The following is a 22785-nucleotide window of genomic DNA, read 5'->3' as shown; positions in this document are numbered from 1 at the left end:
ATGCACACTGCCCTAACCCATCTGGACAAGAGGAATACCTATGTGAGAATGCTGTTCATCGACTACAGCTCGGCATTTAACACCATAGTACCCTCCAAGCTCGTCATCAAGCTCGAGACCCTGGGTCTCGACCCCGCCCTGTGCAACTGGGTACTGGACTTCCTGAAGGGCCGCCCCCAGGTGGTGAGGGTAGGCAACAACATCTCCACCCCGCTGATCCTCAACACTGGGGCCCCACAAGGGTGCGTTCGGAGCCCTCTCCTGTACTCCCTGTTCACCCACGACTGCGCGGCAACGCACTCCTCCAACTCAATCATCAAGTTTGCGGACGACACAACAGTGGTAGGCTTGATTACCAACAACGACGAGATGGCCTACAGGGAGGAGGTGAGGGCAATAACCTCACACTCAACGTCAACAAAACTAAGGAGATGATTGTGGACTTCAGGAAACAGCAGAGGGAACACCCCCCTATCCACACCGATGGAACAGTAGTGGAGAGGGTAGTAAGTTTTAAGTTCCTCGGCATACACATCACAGACAAACTGAATTGGTCCACTCACACAGACAGCATCGTGAAGAAGGCGCAGCAGCGCCTCTTCAACCTCAGGAGGCTGAAGAAATTTGGCTTGTCACCAAAAGCACTCACAAACTTCTACAGATGCACAATCGAGAGCATCCTGGCGGGCTGTATCACCGCCTGGTACGGCAACTGCTCCGCCCACAACCGTAAGGCTCTCCAGAGGGTAGTGAGGTCTGCACAACGTATCACCGGGGGCAAACTACCTGCCCTCCAGGACACCTACACCACCCGATGTTACAGGAAGGCCACAAAGATCATCAAGGACAACACCCACCCGAGCCACTGCCTGTTCACCCCGCTATCATCCAGAAGGCGAGGTCAGTACAGGTGCATCAAAGCTCGGACCGAGAGACTGAAAAACAGCTTCTATCTCAAGGCCATCAGACTGTTAAACAGCAACCACTAACATTGAGTGGCTGCTGCCAACACACTGACTCAACTCCAGCCACTTCAATAATGGGAATTGATGGAAAAGTATGTAAAATATACCACTAGCCACTTTAAACAATGCTACCTAATATAATGTTTACATACCCTACATTATTCATCTCATATGTATACGTATATACTGTACTCTATATCATCGACTGCATCCTTATGTAATACATGTATCACTAGCCACTTTAACTATGCCACTTTGTTTACATACTCATCTCACATGTATATACTGTACTCGATACCATCTACTGTATCTTGCCTATGCTGCTCTGCACCATCACTCATTCATATATCCTTATGTACATATTCTTTATCCCCTTACACTGTGTATAAGACAGTAGTTTAGGAATTGTTAGTTAGATTACTTGTTGGTTATTACTGCATTGTCGGAACTGGAAGCACAAGCATTTCGCTACACTCGCATTAACATCTGCTAACCATGTGTATGTGACAAATAAAATTTGATTTGATATATTTTAATGCTTTATGTAATGTATATAATCTATTGATATATAATGTTGATATATTTTAATGCTTTATATATAATGTATGTAATCTATTGATATATATAATGTTGATATATTTTAATGCTTTATATATAATGTATGTAATCTATTGATATATAATGTTGATATATTTTAATGCTTCATGTAATGTATGTAATCTATTGATATGTAATTTTGATATATTTTAATGCTTTATGTAATGTATATATGTATCTGAGTATTTACTGTTTAGTGATGGATCAGGGACCTTTGACCCCAGATGTATTTGTGTTTCTGAGTATTTACTGTTTAGTGATGGATCATGGACCTTTGACCCCAGATGTATTTGTGTATCTGAGTATTTACTGTTTAGTGATGGATCAGGGACCTTTGACCCCAGATGTATTTGTGTTTCTGAGTATTTACTGTTTAGTGATGGATCAGGGACCTTTGACCCCAGATGTATTTGTGTATCTGTGTATTTACTGTTTAGTGATGGATCAGGGACCTTTGACCCCAGATGTATTTGTGTATCTGAGTATTTACTGTTTAGTGATGGATCATGGACCTTTGACCCCAGATGTATTTGTGTATCTGAGTATTTACTGTTTAGTGATGGATCATGGACCTTTGACCCCAGATGTATTTGTGTATCTGAGTATTTACTGTTTAGTGATGGATCAGGGACCTTTGACCCCAGATGTATTTGTGTTTCTGAGTATTTACTGTTTAGTGATGGATCATGGACCTTTGACCCCAGATGTATTTGTGTATCTGAGTATTTATTGTTTAGTGATGGATCAGGGACCTTTGACCCCAGATGTATTTGTGTATCTGAGTATTTACTGTTTAGTGATGGATCAGGGACCTTTGACCCCAGATGTATTTGTGTATCTGAGTATTTACTGTAAAGCATCTGCTTATCATTAGTTGTTTATGTTTATATTTGAAGACACTGAGTGAACAAAACATTTTGAACACCTGCTTTTTCCACGACAGACTGACCTGGTGAATCCAGGTGAAAGATATGATCCCTAGTTGATGTCACTTGTTAAGTCCACTTCTATCAGTGTAGATGAAGGGGAGGAGACGGGTTAAATAATTAGCATCAAGCCTTGAGACAGTTGAGACATGGACTGTGTGTGTTTCATTCAGAGGGTGAATGAGCAAATCAACATATTTAAGTGCCTTTGAACGGGGTATGGTAGTTGGTCTGAGGCACACCGGTTTGTGAAGAATCTAAAACTCTAGCGGACATGTTATTCATTCCAGAGGCTTCTACCCTCAGACAGCACAGTATACTGTTCCCATCTGTCTGTGAACAGAGTATACTGTTCCCAGCTGTCTGTCTATGAACAGAGTATACTGTTCCCATCTGTCTGTCTGTCTATGAACAGAGTATACTGTTCCCATCTGTCTGTGAACAGAGTATACTGTTCCCAGCTGTCTGTCTATGAACAGAGTATACTGTTCCCATCTGTCTGTCTGTCTATGAACAGAGTATACTGTTCCCATCTGTCTGTGAACAGAGTATACTGTTCCCAGCTGTCTGTCTATGAACAGAGTATACTGTTCCCATCTGTCTGTCTATGAACAGAGTATACTGTTCCCATCTGTCTGTCTGTCTATGAACAGAGTATACTGTTCCCATCTGTCTGTCTATGAACAGAGTATACTGTTCCCATCTGTCTGTCTATGAACAGAGTATACTGTTCCCATCTGTCTGTCTATGAACAGAGTATACTGTTCCCATCTGTCTATGAACAGAGTATACTGTTCCCATCTGTCTATGAACAGAGTATACTGTTCCCATCTGTCTGTCTATAAACATAGTATACTGTTCCCAGCTGTCTGTCTATGAACAGAGTATACTGTTCCCAGCTGTCTGTCTGTCTATGAACAGAGTATACTGTTCCCATCTGTCTATGAACAGAGTATACTGTTCCCATCTGTCTGTCTATGAACAGAGTATACTGTTCCCATCTGTCTATGAACAGAGTATACTGTTCCCATCTGTCTGTCTATGAACAGAGTATACTGTTCCCAGCTGTCTATGAACAGAGTATACTGTTCCCAGCTGTCTGTCTATGAACAGAGTATACTGTTCCCATCTGTCTATGAACAGAGTATACTGTTCCCATCTGTCTGTCTATGAACACATTATACTGTTCCCATCTGTCTGTCTATGAACAGAGTATACTGTTCCCAGCTGTCTGTCTATGAACAGAGTATACTGTTCCCATCTGTCTGTCTATGAACAGAGTATACTGTTCCCATCTGTCTATGAACATAGTATACTGTTCCCATCTGTCTGTCTATGAACAGAGTATACTGTTCCCATCTGTCTGTCTATGAACAGAGTATACTGTTCCCAGCTCTCTGTCTATGAACAGAGTATACTGTTCCCATCTGTCTATGAACAGAGTATACTGTTCCCATCTGTCTATGAACAGAGTATACTGTTCCCATCTGTCTGTCTATGAACACATTATACTGTTCCCATCTGTCTGTCTATGAACAGAGTATACTGTTCCCCTGTCTATGAACAGAGTATACTGTTCCCATCTGTCTGTCTATGAACAGAGTATACTGTTCCCATCTGTCTGTCTATGAACAGAGTATACTGTTCCCATCTGTCTGTCTATGAACAGAGTATACTGTTCCCATCTGTCTGTCTATGAACAGAGTATACTGTTCCCATCTGTCTGTCTATGAACAGAGTATACTGTTCCCATCTGTCTTTCTATGAACAGAGTATACTGTTCCCAGCTGTCTGTCTATGAACAGAGTATACTGTTCCCATCTGTCTGTCTGTCTATGAACAGAGTATACTGTTCCCATCTGTCTGTCTATGAACAGAGTATACTGTTCCCATCTGTCTGTCTATGAACAGAGTATACTGTTCCCAGCTGTCTGTCTATAAACAGAGTATACTGTTCCCACCTGTCTGTCTATGAACAGAGTATACTGTTCCCATCTGTCTGTCTATGAACAGAGTATACTGTTCCCAGCTGTCTGTCTATGAACATAGTATACTGTTCCCATCTGTCTGTCTATGAACAGAGTATACTGTTCCCATCTGTCTGTCTATGAACAGAGTATACTGTTCCCATCTGTCTGTCTATGAACAGAGTATACTGTTCCCATCTGTCTGTCTATGAACAGAGTATACTGTTCCCATCTGTCTATGAACAGAGTATACTGTTCCCATCTGTCTGTCTATGAACACATTATACTGTTCCCATCTGTCTGTCTGTCTATGAACAGAGTATACTGTTCCCCTGTCTATGAACAGAGTATACTGTTCCCAGCTGTCTATGAACAGAGTATACTGTTCCCAGCTGTCTGTCTATGAACAGAGTATACTGTTCCCATCTGTCTGTCTATGAACAGAGTATACTGTTCCCATCTGTCTGTCTATGAACAGAGTATACTGTTCCCAGCTGTCTGTCTATGAACAGAGTATACTGTTCCCATCTGTCTGTCTATGAACAGAGTATACTGTTCCCCTGTCTATGAACAGAGTATACTGTTCCCAGCTGTCTATGAACAGAGTATACTGTTCCCAGCTGTCTGTCTATGAACAGAGTATACTGTTCCCATCTGTCTGTCTATGAACAGAGTATACTGTTCCCAGCTGTCTGTATGTCTATGAACAGAGTATACTGTTCCCATCTGTCTGTCTGTGAACAGAGTATACTGTTCCCAGCTGTCTGTGAACAGAGTATACTGTTCCCATCTGTCTGTCTATGAACAGAGTATACTGTTCCCATCTGTCTGTCTGTGAACAGAGTATACTGTTCCCAGCTGTCTGTCTATGAACAGAGTATACTGTTCCCATCTGTCTGTCTATGAACAGAGTATACTGTTCCCAGCTGTCTATGAACAGAGTTTACTGTCCCCAGCTGTCTGTCTATGAACAGAGTATACTGTTCCCATCTGTCTGTCTATGAACAGAGTATACTGTTCCCAGCTGTCTGTATGTCTATGAACAGAGTATACTGTTCCCATCTGTCTGTCTGTGAACAGAGTATACTGTTCCCATCTGTCTGTCTATGAACAGAGTATACTGTTCCCATCTGTCTGTCTATGAACAGAGTATACTGTTCCCATCTGTCTGTCTGTGAACAGAGTATACTGTTCCCAGCTGTCTGTCTATGAACAGAGTATACTGTTCCCATCTGTCTGTCTATGAACAGAGTATACTGTTCCCAGCTGTCTATGAACAGAGTTTACTGTCCCCAGCTGTCTGTCTATGAACAGAGTATACTGTTCCCAGCTGTCTATGAACAGAGTATACTGTTCCCAGCTGTCTGTCTATGAACAGAGTATACTGTTCCCAGCTGTCTGTCTATGAACAGAGTATACTGTTCCCATCTGTCTATGAACAGAGTATACTGTTCCCAGCTGTCTGTCTATAAACAGAGTATACTGTTCCCAGCTGTCTGTCTATGAACACATTATACTGTTCCCATCTGTCTGTCTGTCTATGAACAGAGTATACTGTTCCCATCTGTCTATGAACAGAGTATACTGTTCCCCTGTCTATGAACAGAGTATACTGTTCCCATCTGTCTGTCTATGAACACATTATACTGTTCCCATCTGTCTGTCTAAGAACAGAGTATACTGTTCCCATCTGTCTATGAACAGAGTATACTGTTCCCACCTGTCTGCCTGTGAACAGAGTATACTGTTCCCAGCTGTCTGTCTATGAACAGAGTATACTGTTCCCAGCTGTCTATGAACAGAGTATACTGTTCCCAGTTGTCTGCCTGTGAACAGAGTATACTGTTCCCAGCTGTCTGTCTATGAACAGAGTATACTGTTCCCAGCTGTCTGTCTATAAACAGAGTATACTGTTCCCAGCTGTCTGTCTATGAACAGAGTATACTGTTCCCAGCTGTCTGTCTATAAACAGAGTATACTGTTCCCAGCTGTCTGTCTATAAACAGAGTATACTGTTCCCAGCTGTCATTCTATGAACAGAGTATACTGTTCCCATCTGTCTGTCTATGAACAGAGTATACTGTTCCCATCTGTCTATGGACAGAGTATACTCTTCCCATCTGTCTGTCTATGAACAGAGTATACTGTTCCCATCTGTCTGTCTATGAACAGAGTACACTGTTCCCATCTGTCTATGAACAGAGTATACTGTTCCCATCTGTCTGTCTATGAACAGAGTATACTGTTCCCAGCTGTCTGTCTATGAACAGAGTATACTGTTCCCATCTGTCTATGAACAGAGTATACTGTTCCCACCTGTCTGTCTATAAACAGAGTATACTGTTCCCATCTGTCTGTCTGTGAACAGAGTATACTGTTCCCAGCTGTCTGTCTATGAACAGAGTATACTGTTCCCAGCTGTCTGTCTATGAACAGAGTATACTGTTCCCATCTGTCTATGAACAGAGTATACTGTTCCCAGCTGTCTGTCTATAAACAGAGTATACTGTTCCCATCTGTCTGTCTGTGAACAGAGTATACTGTTCCCAGCTGTCTGTCTATAAACAGAGTATACTGTTCCCATCTGTCTGTCTATGAACAGAGTATACTGTTCCCAGCTGTCTGTCTATAAACAGAGTATACTGTTCCCATCTGTCTGTCTGTGAACAGAGTATACTGTTCCCAGCTGTCTGTCTATGAACAGAGTATACTGTTCCCAGCTGTCTGTCTATGAACAGAGTATACTGTTCCCATCTGTCTGTCTATGAACAGAGTATACTGTTCCCACCTGTCTGTCTATGAACAGAGTATACTGTTCCCATCTGTCTGTCTATGAACAGAGTATACTGTTCCCAGCTGTCTGTCTATGAACAGAGTATACTGTTCCCATCTGTCTATGAACAGAGTATACTGTTCCCATCTGTCTATGAACAGAGTATACTGTTCCCACCTGTCTGTCTATAAACAGAGTATACTGTTCCCATCTGTCTGTCTGTGAACAGAGTATACTGTTCCCATCTGTCTATGAACAGAGTATACTGTTCCCACCTGTCTGTCTATAAACAGAGTATACTGTTCCCATCTGTCTGTCTGTGAACAGAGTATACTGTTCCCCTGTCTATGAACAGAGTATACTGTTCCCATCTGTCTGTCTATAAACAGAGTATACTGTTCCCAGCTGTCTGTCTGTCTATGAACAGAGTATACTGTTCCCACCTGTCTGTCTATAAACAGAGTATACTGTTCCCAGCTGTCTGTCTATAAACAGAGTATACTGTTCCCAGCTGTATGTCTATGAACAGAGTATACTGTTCCCAGCTGTCTGTCTATAAACAGAGTATACTGTTCCCATCTGTCTGTCTATGAACAGAGTATACTGTTCCCATCTGTCTGTCTATGAACAGAGAATACTGTTCCCATCTGTCTGTCTATGAACAGAGTATACTGTTCCCATCTGTCTGTCTATGAACAGAGTATACTGTTCCCATCTGTCTGTCTATGAACAGAGAATACTGTTCCCAGCTGTCTGTCTATGAACAGAGTATACTGTTCCCATCTGTCTGTGAACAGAGTATACTGTTCCCAGCTGTCTGTCTATAAACAGAGTATACTGTTCCCAGCTGTCTGTCTATGAACAGAGTATACTGTTCCCATCTGTCTGTCTATGAACATAGTATACTGTTCCCATCTGTCTGTCTATGAACAGATTATACTGTTCCCAGCTGTCTGTCTATGAACAGAGTATACTGTTCCCAGCTGTCTGTCTATAAACAGAGTATACTGTTCCCATCTGTCTGTCTATGAACATAGTATACTGTTCCCATCTGTCTGTCTATGAACAGATTATACTGTTCCCACCTGTCTGTCTATGAACAGAGTATACTGTTCCCAGCTGTCTGTCTATAAACAGAGTATACTGTTCCCAGCTGTCATTCTATGAACAGAGTATACTGTTCCCAGCTGTCTGTCTATGAACAGAGTATACTGTTCCCATCTGTCTATGAACAGAGTATACTGTTCCCACCTGTCTGTCTATAAACAGAGTATACTGTTCCCAGCTGTCTGTCTATAAACAGAGTATACTGTTCCCATCTGTCTGTCTATGAACAGAGTATACTGTTCCCATCTGTCTGTCTATGAACAGAGTATACTGTTCCCAGCTGTCTGTCTATAAACAGAGTATACTGTTCCCATCTGTCTGTCTATGAACAGAGTATACTGTTCCCATCTGTCTGTCTATGAACAGAGTATACTGTTCCCAGCTGTCTGTCTATGAACAGAGTATACTGTTCCCACCTGTCTGTCTATGAACAGAGTATACTGTTCCCAGCTGTCTGTCTATGAACAGAGTATACTGTTCCCACCTGTCTGTCTATGAACAGAGTATACTGTTCCCAGCTGTCATTCTATGAACAGAGTATACTGTTCCCATCTGTCTGTCTATGAACAGAGTATACTGTTCCCATCTGTCTATGAACATAGTATACTGTTCCCATCTGTCTGTCTATGAACAGAGTATACTGTTCCCATCTGTCTATGAACAGAGTATACTGTTCCCATCTGTCTGTCTATGAACAGAGTATACTGTTCCCATCTGTCTATGAACATAGTATACTGTTCCCATCTGTCTGTCTATGAACAGAGTATACTGTTCCCATCTGTCTGTCTATGAACAGAGTATACTGTTCCCAGCTCTCTGTCTATGAACAGAGTATACTGTTCCCATCTGTCTATGAACAGAGTATACTGTTCCCATCTGTCTATGAACAGAGTATACTGTTCCCATCTGTCTGTCTATGAACACATTATACTGTTCCCATCTGTCTGTCTATGAACAGAGTATACTGTTCCCCTGTCTATGAACAGAGTATACTGTTCCCATCTGTCTGTCTATGAACAGAGTATACTGTTCCCATCTGTCTGTCTATGAACAGAGTATACTGTTCCCATCTGTCTGTCTATGAACAGAGTATACTGTTCCCATCTGTCTGTCTATGAACAGAGTATACTGTTCCCATCTGTCTGTCTATGAACAGAGTATACTGTTCCCATCTGTCTTTCTATGAACAGAGTATACTGTTCCCAGCTGTCTGTCTATGAACAGAGTATACTGTTCCCATCTGTCTGTCTGTCTATGAACAGAGTATACTGTTCCCATCTGTCTGTCTATGAACAGAGTATACTGTTCCCATCTGTCTGTCTATGAACAGAGTATACTGTTCCCAGCTGTCTGTCTATAAACAGAGTATACTGTTCCCACCTGTCTGTCTATGAACAGAGTATACTGTTCCCATCTGTCTGTCTATGAACAGAGTATACTGTTCCCAGCTGTCTGTCTATGAACATAGTATACTGTTCCCATCTGTCTGTCTATGAACAGAGTATACTGTTCCCATCTGTCTGTCTATGAACAGAGTATACTGTTCCCATCTGTCTGTCTATGAACAGAGTATACTGTTCCCATCTGTCTGTCTATGAACAGAGTATACTGTTCCCATCTGTCTATGAACAGAGTATACTGTTCCCATCTGTCTGTCTATGAACACATTATACTGTTCCCATCTGTCTGTCTGTCTATGAACAGAGTATACTGTTCCCCTGTCTATGAACAGAGTATACTGTTCCCAGCTGTCTATGAACAGAGTATACTGTTCCCAGCTGTCTGTCTATGAACAGAGTATACTGTTCCCATCTGTCTGTCTATGAACAGAGTATACTGTTCCCATCTGTCTGTCTATGAACAGAGTATACTGTTCCCAGCTGTCTGTCTATGAACAGAGTATACTGTTCCCATCTGTCTGTCTATGAACAGAGTATACTGTTCCCCTGTCTATGAACAGAGTATACTGTTCCCAGCTGTCTATGAACAGAGTATACTGTTCCCAGCTGTCTGTCTATGAACAGAGTATACTGTTCCCATCTGTCTGTCTATGAACAGAGTATACTGTTCCCAGCTGTCTGTATGTCTATGAACAGAGTATACTGTTCCCATCTGTCTGTCTGTGAACAGAGTATACTGTTCCCAGCTGTCTGTGAACAGAGTATACTGTTCCCATCTGTCTGTCTATGAACAGAGTATACTGTTCCCATCTGTCTGTCTGTGAACAGAGTATACTGTTCCCAGCTGTCTGTCTATGAACAGAGTATACTGTTCCCATCTGTCTGTCTATGAACAGAGTATACTGTTCCCAGCTGTCTATGAACAGAGTTTACTGTCCCCAGCTGTCTGTCTATGAACAGAGTATACTGTTCCCATCTGTCTGTCTATGAACAGAGTATACTGTTCCCAGCTGTCTGTATGTCTATGAACAGAGTATACTGTTCCCATCTGTCTGTCTGTGAACAGAGTATACTGTTCCCATCTGTCTGTCTATGAACAGAGTATACTGTTCCCATCTGTCTGTCTATGAACAGAGTATACTGTTCCCATCTGTCTGTCTGTGAACAGAGTATACTGTTCCCAGCTGTCTGTCTATGAACAGAGTATACTGTTCCCATCTGTCTGTCTATGAACAGAGTATACTGTTCCCAGCTGTCTATGAACAGAGTTTACTGTCCCCAGCTGTCTGTCTATGAACAGAGTATACTGTTCCCAGCTGTCTATGAACAGAGTATACTGTTCCCAGCTGTCTGTCTATGAACAGAGTATACTGTTCCCAGCTGTCTGTCTATGAACAGAGTATACTGTTCCCATCTGTCTATGAACAGAGTATACTGTTCCCAGCTGTCTGTCTATAAACAGAGTATACTGTTCCCAGCTGTCTGTCTATGAACACATTATACTGTTCCCATCTGTCTGTCTGTCTATGAACAGAGTATACTGTTCCCATCTGTCTATGAACAGAGTATACTGTTCCCCTGTCTATGAACAGAGTATACTGTTCCCATCTGTCTGTCTATGAACACATTATACTGTTCCCATCTGTCTGTCTAAGAACAGAGTATACTGTTCCCATCTGTCTATGAACAGAGTATACTGTTCCCACCTGTCTGCCTGTGAACAGAGTATACTGTTCCCAGCTGTCTGTCTATGAACAGAGTATACTGTTCCCAGCTGTCTATGAACAGAGTATACTGTTCCCAGTTGTCTGCCTGTGAACAGAGTATACTGTTCCCAGCTGTCTGTCTATGAACAGAGTATACTGTTCCCAGCTGTCTGTCTATAAACAGACTATACTGTTCCCAGCTGTCTGTCTATGAACAGAGTATACTGTTCCCAGCTGTCTGTCTATAAACAGAGTATACTGTTCCCAGCTGTCTGTCTATAAACAGAGTATACTGTTCCCAGCTGTCATTCTATGAACAGAGTATACTGTTCCCATCTGTCTGTCTATGAACAGAGTATACTGTTCCCATCTGTCTATGGACAGAGTATACTCTTCCCATCTGTCTGTCTATGAACAGAGTATACTGTTCCCATCTGTCTGTCTATGAACAGAGTACACTGTTCCCATCTGTCTATGAACAGAGTATACTGTTCCCATCTGTCTGTCTATGAACAGAGTATACTGTTCCCAGCTGTCTGTCTATGAACAGAGTATACTGTTCCCATCTGTCTATGAACAGAGTATACTGTTCCCACCTGTCTGTCTATAAACAGAGTATACTGTTCCCATCTGTCTGTCTGTGAACAGAGTATACTGTTCCCAGCTGTCTGTCTATGAACAGAGTATACTGTTCCCAGCTGTCTGTCTATGAACAGAGTATACTGTTCCCATCTGTCTATGAACAGAGTATACTGTTCCCAGCTGTCTGTCTATAAACAGAGTATACTGTTCCCATCTGTCTGTCTGTGAACAGAGTATACTGTTCCCAGCTGTCTGTCTATAAACAGAGTATACTGTTCCCATCTGTCTGTCTATGAACAGAGTATACTGTTCCCAGCTGTCTGTCTATAAACAGAGTATACTGTTCCCATCTGTCTGTCTGTGAACAGAGTATACTGTTCCCAGCTGTCTGTCTATGAACAGAGTATACTGTTCCCAGCTGTCTGTCTATGAACAGAGTATACTGTTCCCATCTGTCTGTCTATGAACAGAGTATACTGTTCCCACCTGTCTGTCTATGAACAGAGTATACTGTTCCCATCTGTCTGTCTATGAACAGAGTATACTGTTCCCAGCTGTCTGTCTATGAACAGAGTATACTGTTCCCATCTGTCTATGAACAGAGTATACTGTTCCCATCTGTCTATGAACAGAGTATACTGTTCCCACCTGTCTGTCTATAAACAGAGTATACTGTTCCCATCTGTCTGTCTGTGAACAGAGTATACTGTTCCCATCTGTCTATGAACAGAGTATACTGTTCCCACCTGTCTGTCTATAAACAGAGTATACTGTTCCCATCTGTCTGTCTGTGAACAGAGTATACTGTTCCCCTGTCTATGAACAGAGTATACTGTTCCCATCTGTCTGTCTATAAACAGAGTATACTGTTCCCAGCTGTCTGTCTGTCTATGAACAGAGTATACTGTTCCCACCTGTCTGTCTATAAACAGAGTATACTGTTCCCAGCTGTCTGTCTATAAACAGAGTATACTGTTCCCAGCTGTATGTCTATGAACAGAGTATACTGTTCCCAGCTGTCTGTCTATAAACAGAGTATACTGTTCCCATCTGTCTGTCTATGAACAGAGTATACTGTTCCCATCTGTCTGTCTATGAACAGAGAATACTGTTCCCATCTGTCTGTCTATGAACAGAGTATACTGTTCCCATCTGTCTGTCTATGAACAGAGTATACTGTTCCCATCTGTCTGTCTATGAACAGAGAATACTGTTCCCAGCTGTCTGTCTATGAACAGAGTATACTGTTCCCATCTGTCTGTGAACAGAGTATACTGTTCCCAGCTGTCTGTCTATAAACAGAGTATACTGTTCCCAGCTGTCTGTCTATGAACAGAGTATACTGTTCCCATCTGTCTGTCTATGAACATAGTATACTGTTCCCATCTGTCTGTCTATGAACAGATTATACTGTTCCCAGCTGTCTGTCTATGAACAGAGTATACTGTTCCCAGCTGTCTGTCTATAAACAGAGTATACTGTTCCCATCTGTCTGTCTATGAACATAGTATACTGTTCCCATCTGTCTGTCTATGAACAGATTATACTGTTCCCACCTGTCTGTCTATGAACAGAGTATACTGTTCCCAGCTGTCTGTCTATAAACAGAGTATACTGTTCCCAGCTGTCATTCTATGAACAGAGTATACTGTTCCCAGCTGTCTGTCTATGAACAGAGTATACTGTTCCCATCTGTCTATGAACAGAGTATACTGTTCCCACCTGTCTGTCTATAAACAGAGTATACTGTTCCCAGCTGTCTGTCTATAAACAGAGTATACTGTTCCCATCTGTCTGTCTATGAACAGAGTATACTGTTCCCATCTGTCTGTCTATGAACAGAGTATACTGTTCCCAGCTGTCTGTCTATAAACAGAGTATACTGTTCCCATCTGTCTGTCTATGAACAGAGTATACTGTTCCCATCTGTCTGTCTATGAACAGAGTATACTGTTCCCAGCTGTCTGTCTATGAACAGAGTATACTGTTCCCACCTGTCTGTCTATGAACAGAGTATACTGTTCCCAGCTGTCTGTCTATGAACAGAGTATACTGTTCCCACCTGTCTGTCTATGAACAGAGTATACTGTTCCCAGCTGTCATTCTATGAACAGAGTATACTGTTCCCATCTGTCTATGAACAGAGTATACTGTTCCCATCTGTCTGTCTATGAACAGAGTATACTGTTCCCATCTGTCTGTCTATGAACAGAGTATACTGTTCCCATCTGTCTATCAACAGAGTATACTGTTCCCATCTGTCTATCAACAGAGTATACTGTTCCCATCTGTCTGTCTATGAACAGAGTATACTGTTTCCATCTGTCTGTCTGTCTATGAACAGAGTATACTGTTTCCATCTGTCTGTCTGTCTATGAACAGAGTATACTGTTCCCATCTGTCTATGAACAGAGTATACTGTTCCCAGCTGTCATTCTATGAACAGAGTATACTGTTCCCATCTGTCTATGAACAGAGTATACTGTTCCCATCTGTCTGTCTATGAACAGAGTATACTGTTCCCAGCTGTCTGTCTATGAACACATTATACTGTTCCCAGCTGTCTGTCTATAAACAGATTATACTGTTCCCAGCTGTCTGTCTATGAACAGAGTATACTGTTCCCAGCTGTCTGTCTATGAACAGAGTATACTGTTCCCAGCTGTCTGTCTATGAACAGAGTATACTGTTCCCATCTGTCTGTCTATGAACAGAGTATACTGTTCCCAGCTGTCTGTCTATGAACAGAGTATACTGTTCCCATCTGTCTATGAACAGAGTATACTGTTCCCATCTGTCTGTCTGTCTATGAACAGAGTATACTGTTCCCATCTGTCTGTCTGTCTATGAACAGAGTATACTGTTCCCATCTGTCTATGAACAGAGTATACTGTTCCCATCTGTCTGTCTATGAACAGAGTATACTGTTCCCATCTGTCTATGAACAGAGTATACTGTTCCCAGCTGTCTGTCTATGAACAGAGTATACTGTTCCCAGCTGTCTGTCTATGAACACATTATACTGTTCCCATCTGTCTGTCTGTCTATGAACAGAGTATACTGTTCCCAGCTGTCTGTCTATGAACAGAGTATACTGTTCCCATCTGTCTGTCTATGAACAGAGTATACTGTTCCCATCTGTCTGTCTATGAACAGAGTATACTGTTCCCATCTGTCTGTCTATGAACAGAGTATACTGTTCCCATCTGTCTGTCTATGAACAGAGTATACTGTTCCCATCTGTCTGTCTATGAACATAGTATACTGTTCCCATCTGTCTGTCTATGAACAGAGTATACTGTTCCCATCTGTCTATCAACAGAGTATACTGTTCCCATCTGTCTGTCTATGAACACATTATACTGTTCCCATCTGTCTGTCTGTCTATGAACAGAGTATACTGTTCCCAGCTGTCTGTCTATGAACAGAGTATACTGTTCCCATCTGTCTGTCTATGAACAGAGTATACTGTTCCCATCTGTCTATGAACAGAGTATACTGTTCCCATCTGTCTGTCTATGAACAGAGTATACTGTTCCCATCTGTCTATGAACAGAGTATACTGTTCCCATCTGTCTGTCTATGAACAGAGTATACTGTTCCCATCTGTCTATGAACAGAGTATACTGTTCCCATCTGTCTGTCTATGAACAGAGTATACTGTTCCCATCTGTCTATCAACAGAGTATACTGTTCCCATCTGTCTGTCTATGAACACATTATACTGTTCCCATCTGTCTGTCTGTCTATGAACAGAGTATACTGTTCCCAGCTGTCTGTCTATGAACAGAGTATACTGTTCCCATCTGTCTGTCTATGAACAGAGTATACTGTTCCCATCTGTCTATGAACAGAGTATACTGTTCCCATCTGTCTGTCTATGAACAGAGTATACTGTTCCCATCTGTCTGTCTATGAACAGAGTATACTGTTCCCATCTGTCTGTCTGTCTATGAACAGAGTATACTGTTCCCATCTGTCTGTCTATGAACAGAGTATACTGTTCCCATCTGTCTGTCTATGAACAGAGTATACTGTTCCCATCTGTCTGTCTGTCTATGAACAGAGTATACTGTTCCCATCTGTCTGTCTGTCTATGAACAGAGTATACTGTTCCCAGCTGTCTGTCTATGAACAGAGTATACTGTTCCCAGCTGTCTGTCTATAAACAGAGGATACTGTTCCCAGCTGTCTGTCTATGAACAGAGTATACTGTTCCCATCTGTCTATGAACAGAGTATACTGTTCCCATCTGTCTGTCTATAAACAGAGTATACTGTTCCCAGCTGTCTGTCTATGAACAGAGTATACTGTTCCCATCTGTCTATGAACAGAGTATACTGTTCCCATCTGTCTATGAACAGAGTATACTGTTCCCATCTGTCTGTCTATGAACAGAGTATACTGTTCCCATCTGTCTGTCTATGAACAGAGTATACTGTTCCCAGCTGTCTGTCTATGAACAGAGTATACTGTTCCCAGCTGTCTATGAACAGAGTATACTGTTCCCAGCTGTCTATGAACAGAGTTTACTGTCCCCAGCTGTCTGTCTGTATGTCTATCTGTTGTTTGTTGTTGTTGTAATGTGTCATTTGAGATAAAGTTAAGTTAAGATCAAGATATTTAGAGAACAGGATAGAGGATTAATTAGTTGTTCTACTCTGTTAGAGGATCAATATCTCTCTCTCCTTTATCTCTGTAGTGGATGGTCTACTCTGTTAGAGGATCAATATCTCTCTCTCTCCTTTATCTCTGTAGTGGATGGTCTACTCTGTTAGAGGATCAATATCTCTCTCTCTCTCTTTTATCTCTGTATTGGATGGTCTACTCTGTTAGAGGATCAGTATCTCTCTCTCCTTTATCTCTGTAGTGGATGGTCTACTCTGTTAGAGGATCAATATCTCTCTCTCTCCTTTATCTCTGTAGTGGATGGTCTACTCTGTTAGAGGATCAATATCTCTCTCTCTCTCCTTTATCTCTGTATTGGATGGTCTACTCTGTTAGAGGATCAGTATCTCTCTGTTCTTTATCTCTGTAGTGGATGGCCTACTCTGTTAGAGGATCAGTATCTCTCTCTTCTTTATCTCTGTATTGGATGGTCTACTCTGTTAGAGGATCAGTATCTCTCTCTTCTTTATCTCTGTATTGGATGGTCTACTCTGTTAGAGGATCAGTATCTCTCTCTCCTTTATCTCTGTATTGGATGGTCTACTCTGTTAGAGGATCAGTATCTCTCTCTCCTTCATCTCTGTAGTGGATGGTCTACTCTGTTAGAGTATCAGTATCTCTCTCCTTTATCTCTGTAGTGGATGGTCTACTCTGTTAGAGTATCAGTATCTCTCTCCTTTATCTCTGTAGTGGATGGTCTACTCTGTTAGAGTATCAGTATCTCTCTCCTTTATCTCTGTAGTGGATGGCCTACTCTGTTAGAGGATCAGTATCTCTCTCCTTTATCTCTGTAGTGGATGGTCTACTCTGTTAGAGGATCAGTATCTCTCTCCTTTATCTCTGTAGTGGATGGTCTACTCTGTTAGAGGATCAGTATCTCTCTGTCCTTTATCTCTGTAGTGGATGGTCTACTCTGTTAGAGGATCAGTATCTCTCTCTCCTTTATCTCTGTAGTGGATGGTCTACTCTGTTAGAGGATCAGTATCTCTCTCTCTCCTTTATCTCTGTAGTGGATGGTCTACTCTGTTAGAGGATCAGTATCTCTCTTCTTTATCTCTGTATTGGATGGTCTACTCTGTTAGAGGATCAGTATCTCTCTCTCCTTTATCTCTGTAGTGGATGGTCTACTCTGTTAGAGGATCAATATCTCTCTCTCTCCTTTATCTCTGTATTGGATTGTCTACTCTGTTAGAGGATCAGTATCTCTCTCCTTTATCTCTGTAGTGGATGGTCTACTCTGTTAGAGAATCAGTATCTCTCTCCTTTATCTCTGTAGTGGATGGTCTACTCTGTTAGAGGATCAGTATCTCTCTCCTTTATCTCTGTAGTGGATGGTCTACTCTGTTAGAGGATCAGTATCTCTGTCCTTTATCTCTGTAGTAGATGGTCTACTCTGTTAGAGGATCAGTATCTCTCTCCTTTATCTCTGTAGTGGATGGTCTACTCTGTTAGAGGATCAGTATCTCTCTCCTTTATCTCTGTAGTGGATGGTCTACTCTGTTAGAGGATCAGTATCTCTCTCCTTTATCTCTGTAGTGGATGGTCTACTCTGTTAGAGGATCAGTATCTCTCTCCTTTATCTCTGTAGTGGATGGTCTACTCTGTTAGAGGATCAATATCTCTCTCTCTCCTTTATCTCTGTAGTGGATGGTCTACTCTGTTAGAGGATCAGTATCTCTCTCCTTTATCTCTGTAGTGGATGGTCTACTCTGTTAGAGGATCAGTATCTCTCTCCTTTATCTCTGTAGTGGATGGTCTACTCTGTTAGAGGATCAGTATCTCTCTCCTTTATCTCTGTAGTGGATGGTCTACTCTGTTAGAGGATCAGTATCTCTCTCCTTTATCTCTGTAGTGGATGGTCTACTCTGCCAGAGGATCCGTCCAGGTGTGCAGTGTGTCAGCAGGTGCTGAGGGATCCAGTCTCTATCACCTGTGGACACAGGTTCTGCAGACAGTGCATCACCAGATACTGGGAGAAACCTGCTCCTTCAGGAGACTATGACTGTCCTCGGTGTAGAAAGAGATCCAGGACACGTCCTGTACTACAGCACCTGAGTGAACCCAATGATGCAAGAGGCTCTGAAAACAGTAAGGACACTTGCAGACTTGTGCTAAGTCAATTCCTCAATATGATTAAGAGTTAACTACAATAATATGAGATAATATAAGTTACTGTAGATGTGAAGACCCACTTCATCCTGTTAATGAATGTGTCTGATACACATCCTTTTCCTCTTCCTTGTAGTGGATGACAGCCTGCAGAGAGCTGTAGTAAACCATAAAGACAGTCTGCAGAGAGCTGTAGTAAACCATGAAGACAGTCTGCAGAGAGCTGTAGTAAACCATGAAGACAGTCTGCAGAGAGCTGTAGTAAACCATAAAGACAGTCTGCAGAGAGCTGTAGTAAACCATAAATACAGTCTGCAGAGAGCTGTAGTAAACCATGAAGACAGTCTGCAGAGAGCTGTAGTAAACCATGAAGACAGTCTGCAGAGAGCTGTAGTAAACCATGAAGACAGTCTGCAGAGAGCTGTAGTAAACCATGAAGACAGTCTGCAGAGAGCTGTAGTAAACCATGAAGACAGTCTGCAGAGAGCTGTAGTAAACCATGAAGACTGTCTGCAGAGAGCTGTAGTAAACCATGATGACAGTCTGCAGAGAGCTGTAGTAAACCATGAAGACAGTCTGCAGAGAGCTGTAGTAAACCATGAAGACAGTCTGCAGAGAGCTGTAGTAAACCATAAAGACAGTCTGAGAAGGAGGTATGAATGTGTGATAGAAGGCATCGAAACAGCAGGGACTCAAACTCCCCTTAACAGGATTTACACAGAGCTCTACATCACAGAAGGAGAGAGTGAAGCGGTTAACAATGAACATGAGGTGTGGCAGCTAGAGACAGCATCCAGGACACCAACCTCACATGACACAGCAATCCACTGCAATGACATCTTTAAACCCTTAGCTGGCCAAGAGAGACGCATCAGAACTGTGCTGACGAAGGGCATCGCTGGCATCGGAAAAACAGTCTCTGTGCAGAAGTTCATCCTAGACTGGGCTGAAGGGAAGGCTAATCAAGATGTGGAGATCATATTTGTGCTTCCTTTCCGGGAGCTGAACTTGATCAAAGATCGCCAGTACAGTCTTCTCAGACTTTTAAATGACTTCCACACAGAACTAGACAAAGGCAATGCAGAGAAACTCACTGCCTGTAAAACTATGTTCATCTTGGATGGTTTGGATGAAAGCAGATTTCCATTGGATTTCCAGCACAATGAAAAGGTGTCTGATGTCACCCAGACATCATCTCTTGATGTTCTGCTGACAAATCTCATCAAGGGGAATCTGCTTCCCTCTGCTCTCCTATGGATAACCTCCCGACCAGCAGCAACCAATCAGATCCCCCCTCAGTGTGTTGACCAGGTGACAGAGGTACGAGGGTTCAATGACCCACAGAAGGAGGAGTACTTCAGGAAGAGATTCAGTGATGAGGACCTGGCCAGCAGAATCATCTCACACATAAAGACATCAAGGAGCCTCCACATCATGTGCCACATTCCAGTCTTCTGTTGGATTTCTGCAATAGTCCTTGAACACATGTTGAGTACAGACAAGAGGAGAGAGATGCCCACGACTCTGACTGAGATGTCCATACACTTCCTGCTCATTCAGACCAGCCTGAAGAACCAGAAGTATCATGGAAGAGATGAGATGGATCAAGAGGAGCTCATGGAGTCAGATAAGGAAATTCTTCTGAAGCTGGGGAAGCTGGCGTTTAAAAATCTGGAGAAGGGTAATCTGATGTTCTATGAAGAAGACCTGAAAGAGGCTGGCCTTGATGTCAAAGAAGCTTCAGTGTACTCAGGAGTGTGCACACAAATCTTTAAAGAAGAGTCTGTGTTATTTCAGAGAGTGGTGTACTGCTTTGTTCATCTGAGCATTCAGGAGTTTCTCTCAGCTGTCTACATGTACCATTGTTACACAACCAGGAACATGGATGCACTGAAGCCCTTCCTCAAGAGAAAGTCTAGAGGTGCGTCTGAAGAGCTAACTTTGGATGAGCTGCTGAAGAGTGCCGTGGATAAAGCCTTGGAGAGTAAGAATGGACACCTGGACCTTTTTGTCCGCTTCCTTCATGGCATGTCACTGGCAGCCAATCAGAAACTCCTACGAGGTCTGGTGACACAGACAGAAAGCAGTCCAGAGAGCGTCAAGAAAACAATCCGATCCCTGAAGGTGATGCAGAGGAAGAACATCTCCCCTGAGAGGTGCATCAATCTCTTCCACTGTCTGATAGAGATGAAAGACCATTCAGTACAGAAAGTAATCGAAGTGTACTTGAGGTCAGAGAACAGATCCAAAAACCTCTCCCTTGCTCAGTGTTCAGCGCTGGCCTACATGCTGCAGATATCAGAGGAGGTTCTGGATGTGTTTGACCTGAAGGAATATAAGACATCAGAGGAGGGTCGTAGGAGACTGGTCCCAGCTGTGAGAGGCTGCAGGAAAGCTCTGTAAGTATTCATGTGACTATCCCTCAGACCAAACTTTACTGTATGTAGGACCAACAGTTATATTGGCTGAATAAACTTTCTATCAGCTGAAAACTCTCTAACTATATTACAAACTGATCTGCACAATATACACATTATTTGAGCAGTGCTAACAGTTTAAGCAGGGAAAGCTAAGCAAAATATTTTAATATAACCTGTCTGTCATAGTATTTCTTCTGTGTTGGCAGACTCATTGGCTGTAAACTCACAGACACATCCTGTGAAGTGTTGGCCTCAGTTCTCAGTTCAAACCCCTCACACCTGAGAGAGCTGGATCTGAGTAACAACGACCTGAAGGATTCAGGAGTGAAGCTGCTCTCTGCTGGACTGGGGAATCCCCACTGTAAACTGGAGACTCTGAGGTCAGTATAATATATATTGTGGACTGTATACTCAATACAATCTAAATCTGATTCCTCACTGTCTAAATAGATATGGTGTGGACTGTATACTCAATACAATCTAAATCTGATACCTCACTGTCTAAATAGATATGGTGTGGACTGTATACTCAATACAATCTAAATCTGATACCTCACTGTCTAAATAGATATGGTGTGGACTGTATACTCAATACAATCTAAATCTGATTCCTCACTGTCTAAATAGATATGGTGTGGACTGTTTACTCAATACAATCTAAATCTGATACCTCACTGTCTAAATAGATATGGTGTGGACTGTTTACTCAATACAATCTAAATCTGATACCTCACTGTCTGTCTTCTGACTGATACTGCTTTTTAAACTGGTCTGGACAGTCTACTATAATATTTGTACTATACATTTGTCTCTCTACAAGTAATATTATGATAATTTATAATAATGAAATTTTTAATGATGATACATTAATTTATGAATAGATATGGCAGGTTTCAGGACACTGATGTATCTGAATATGTTGAAAAAATATACTGCCACTATTTTCACCACCAAAGAATATCAGTGTGATTTTAATATGATTTGACTCTTTGCAGGCTGTCAGGCTGTCTAGTTACAGAGGAAGGCTGTGCTTCTCTGGTCTCAGCTCTGGAGTCAAACCCCTCACACCTGAGAGAGCTGGACCTGAGCTACAATCACCCAGGAGACTCAGGAGTCAGACTGCTCTCTGCTGGACTGGAGGATCCACACTGCAGACTGGAGAAACTCAAGTATGTAGAGGGTTTATGTCAATGTTCACATCAGACATGTTGGACTTATCAGGCTGGTTAAGACAAACATTCTGACCACCACTTGGACAAAGTTACTGACTGTGTGTGTGTGTGTGTGTGTGTGTGTGTGTGTGTGTGTGTGTGTGTGTGTGTGTGTGTGTGTGTGTGTGTGTGTGTGTGTGTGTGTGTGTGTGTGTGTGTGTGTGTGTGAGTTCAGGTGTATCCCTCAATGACTGTCTGTTCTTCTGCTTACCGCTACAGTGTGGAACATGGTGGAGAGAACACAATGAAACCTGGACTTAGAAAATGTGAGTGTTGACAGCTGTGAAGAATATGACTAAGAATAAGTCTTAATTCAAGTTAAGACAAAGACCACCATCATTACTGACTTGGTTA

At 42.2% G+C, this 22785-nt stretch overlaps 1 protein-coding gene across 4 annotated transcripts in view; it reads left to right on the top strand.

The window, feature by feature from the left end:
* LOC135537550 (NACHT, LRR and PYD domains-containing protein 12-like) overlaps nt 1–22785 on the top strand; it is a 186376-nt gene that overhangs the window by 5363 nt on the left and 158228 nt on the right. Inside the window, exons 3-7 of one of the 4 annotated variants that reach the window (XM_064963682.1) lie at nt 18544–18779; nt 18937–21199; nt 21427–21600; nt 22216–22389; nt 22651–22697. The exons of 2 other annotated variants lie outside the window; for them this stretch is intronic. In XM_064963682.1, the coding sequence (XP_064819754.1) occupies nt 18544–18779; nt 18937–21199; nt 21427–21600; nt 22216–22389; nt 22651–22697 (2894 nt within the window). Of the gene's footprint in view, nt 1–18543; nt 18780–18936; nt 21204–21426; nt 21601–22215; nt 22390–22650; nt 22698–22785 lie in introns of those variants that run through there. One more of the 4 variants, XM_064963686.1, reaches the window with a different exon arrangement.

Source organism: Oncorhynchus masou, unplaced genomic scaffold (assembly GCF_036934945.1).
Source record: "Oncorhynchus masou masou isolate Uvic2021 unplaced genomic scaffold, UVic_Omas_1.1 unplaced_scaffold_814, whole genome shotgun sequence".
Lineage (NCBI taxonomy): Eukaryota > Metazoa > Chordata > Actinopteri > Salmoniformes > Salmonidae > Oncorhynchus > Oncorhynchus masou.
This window is presented reverse-complemented; position numbering and strand designations above follow the sequence as displayed.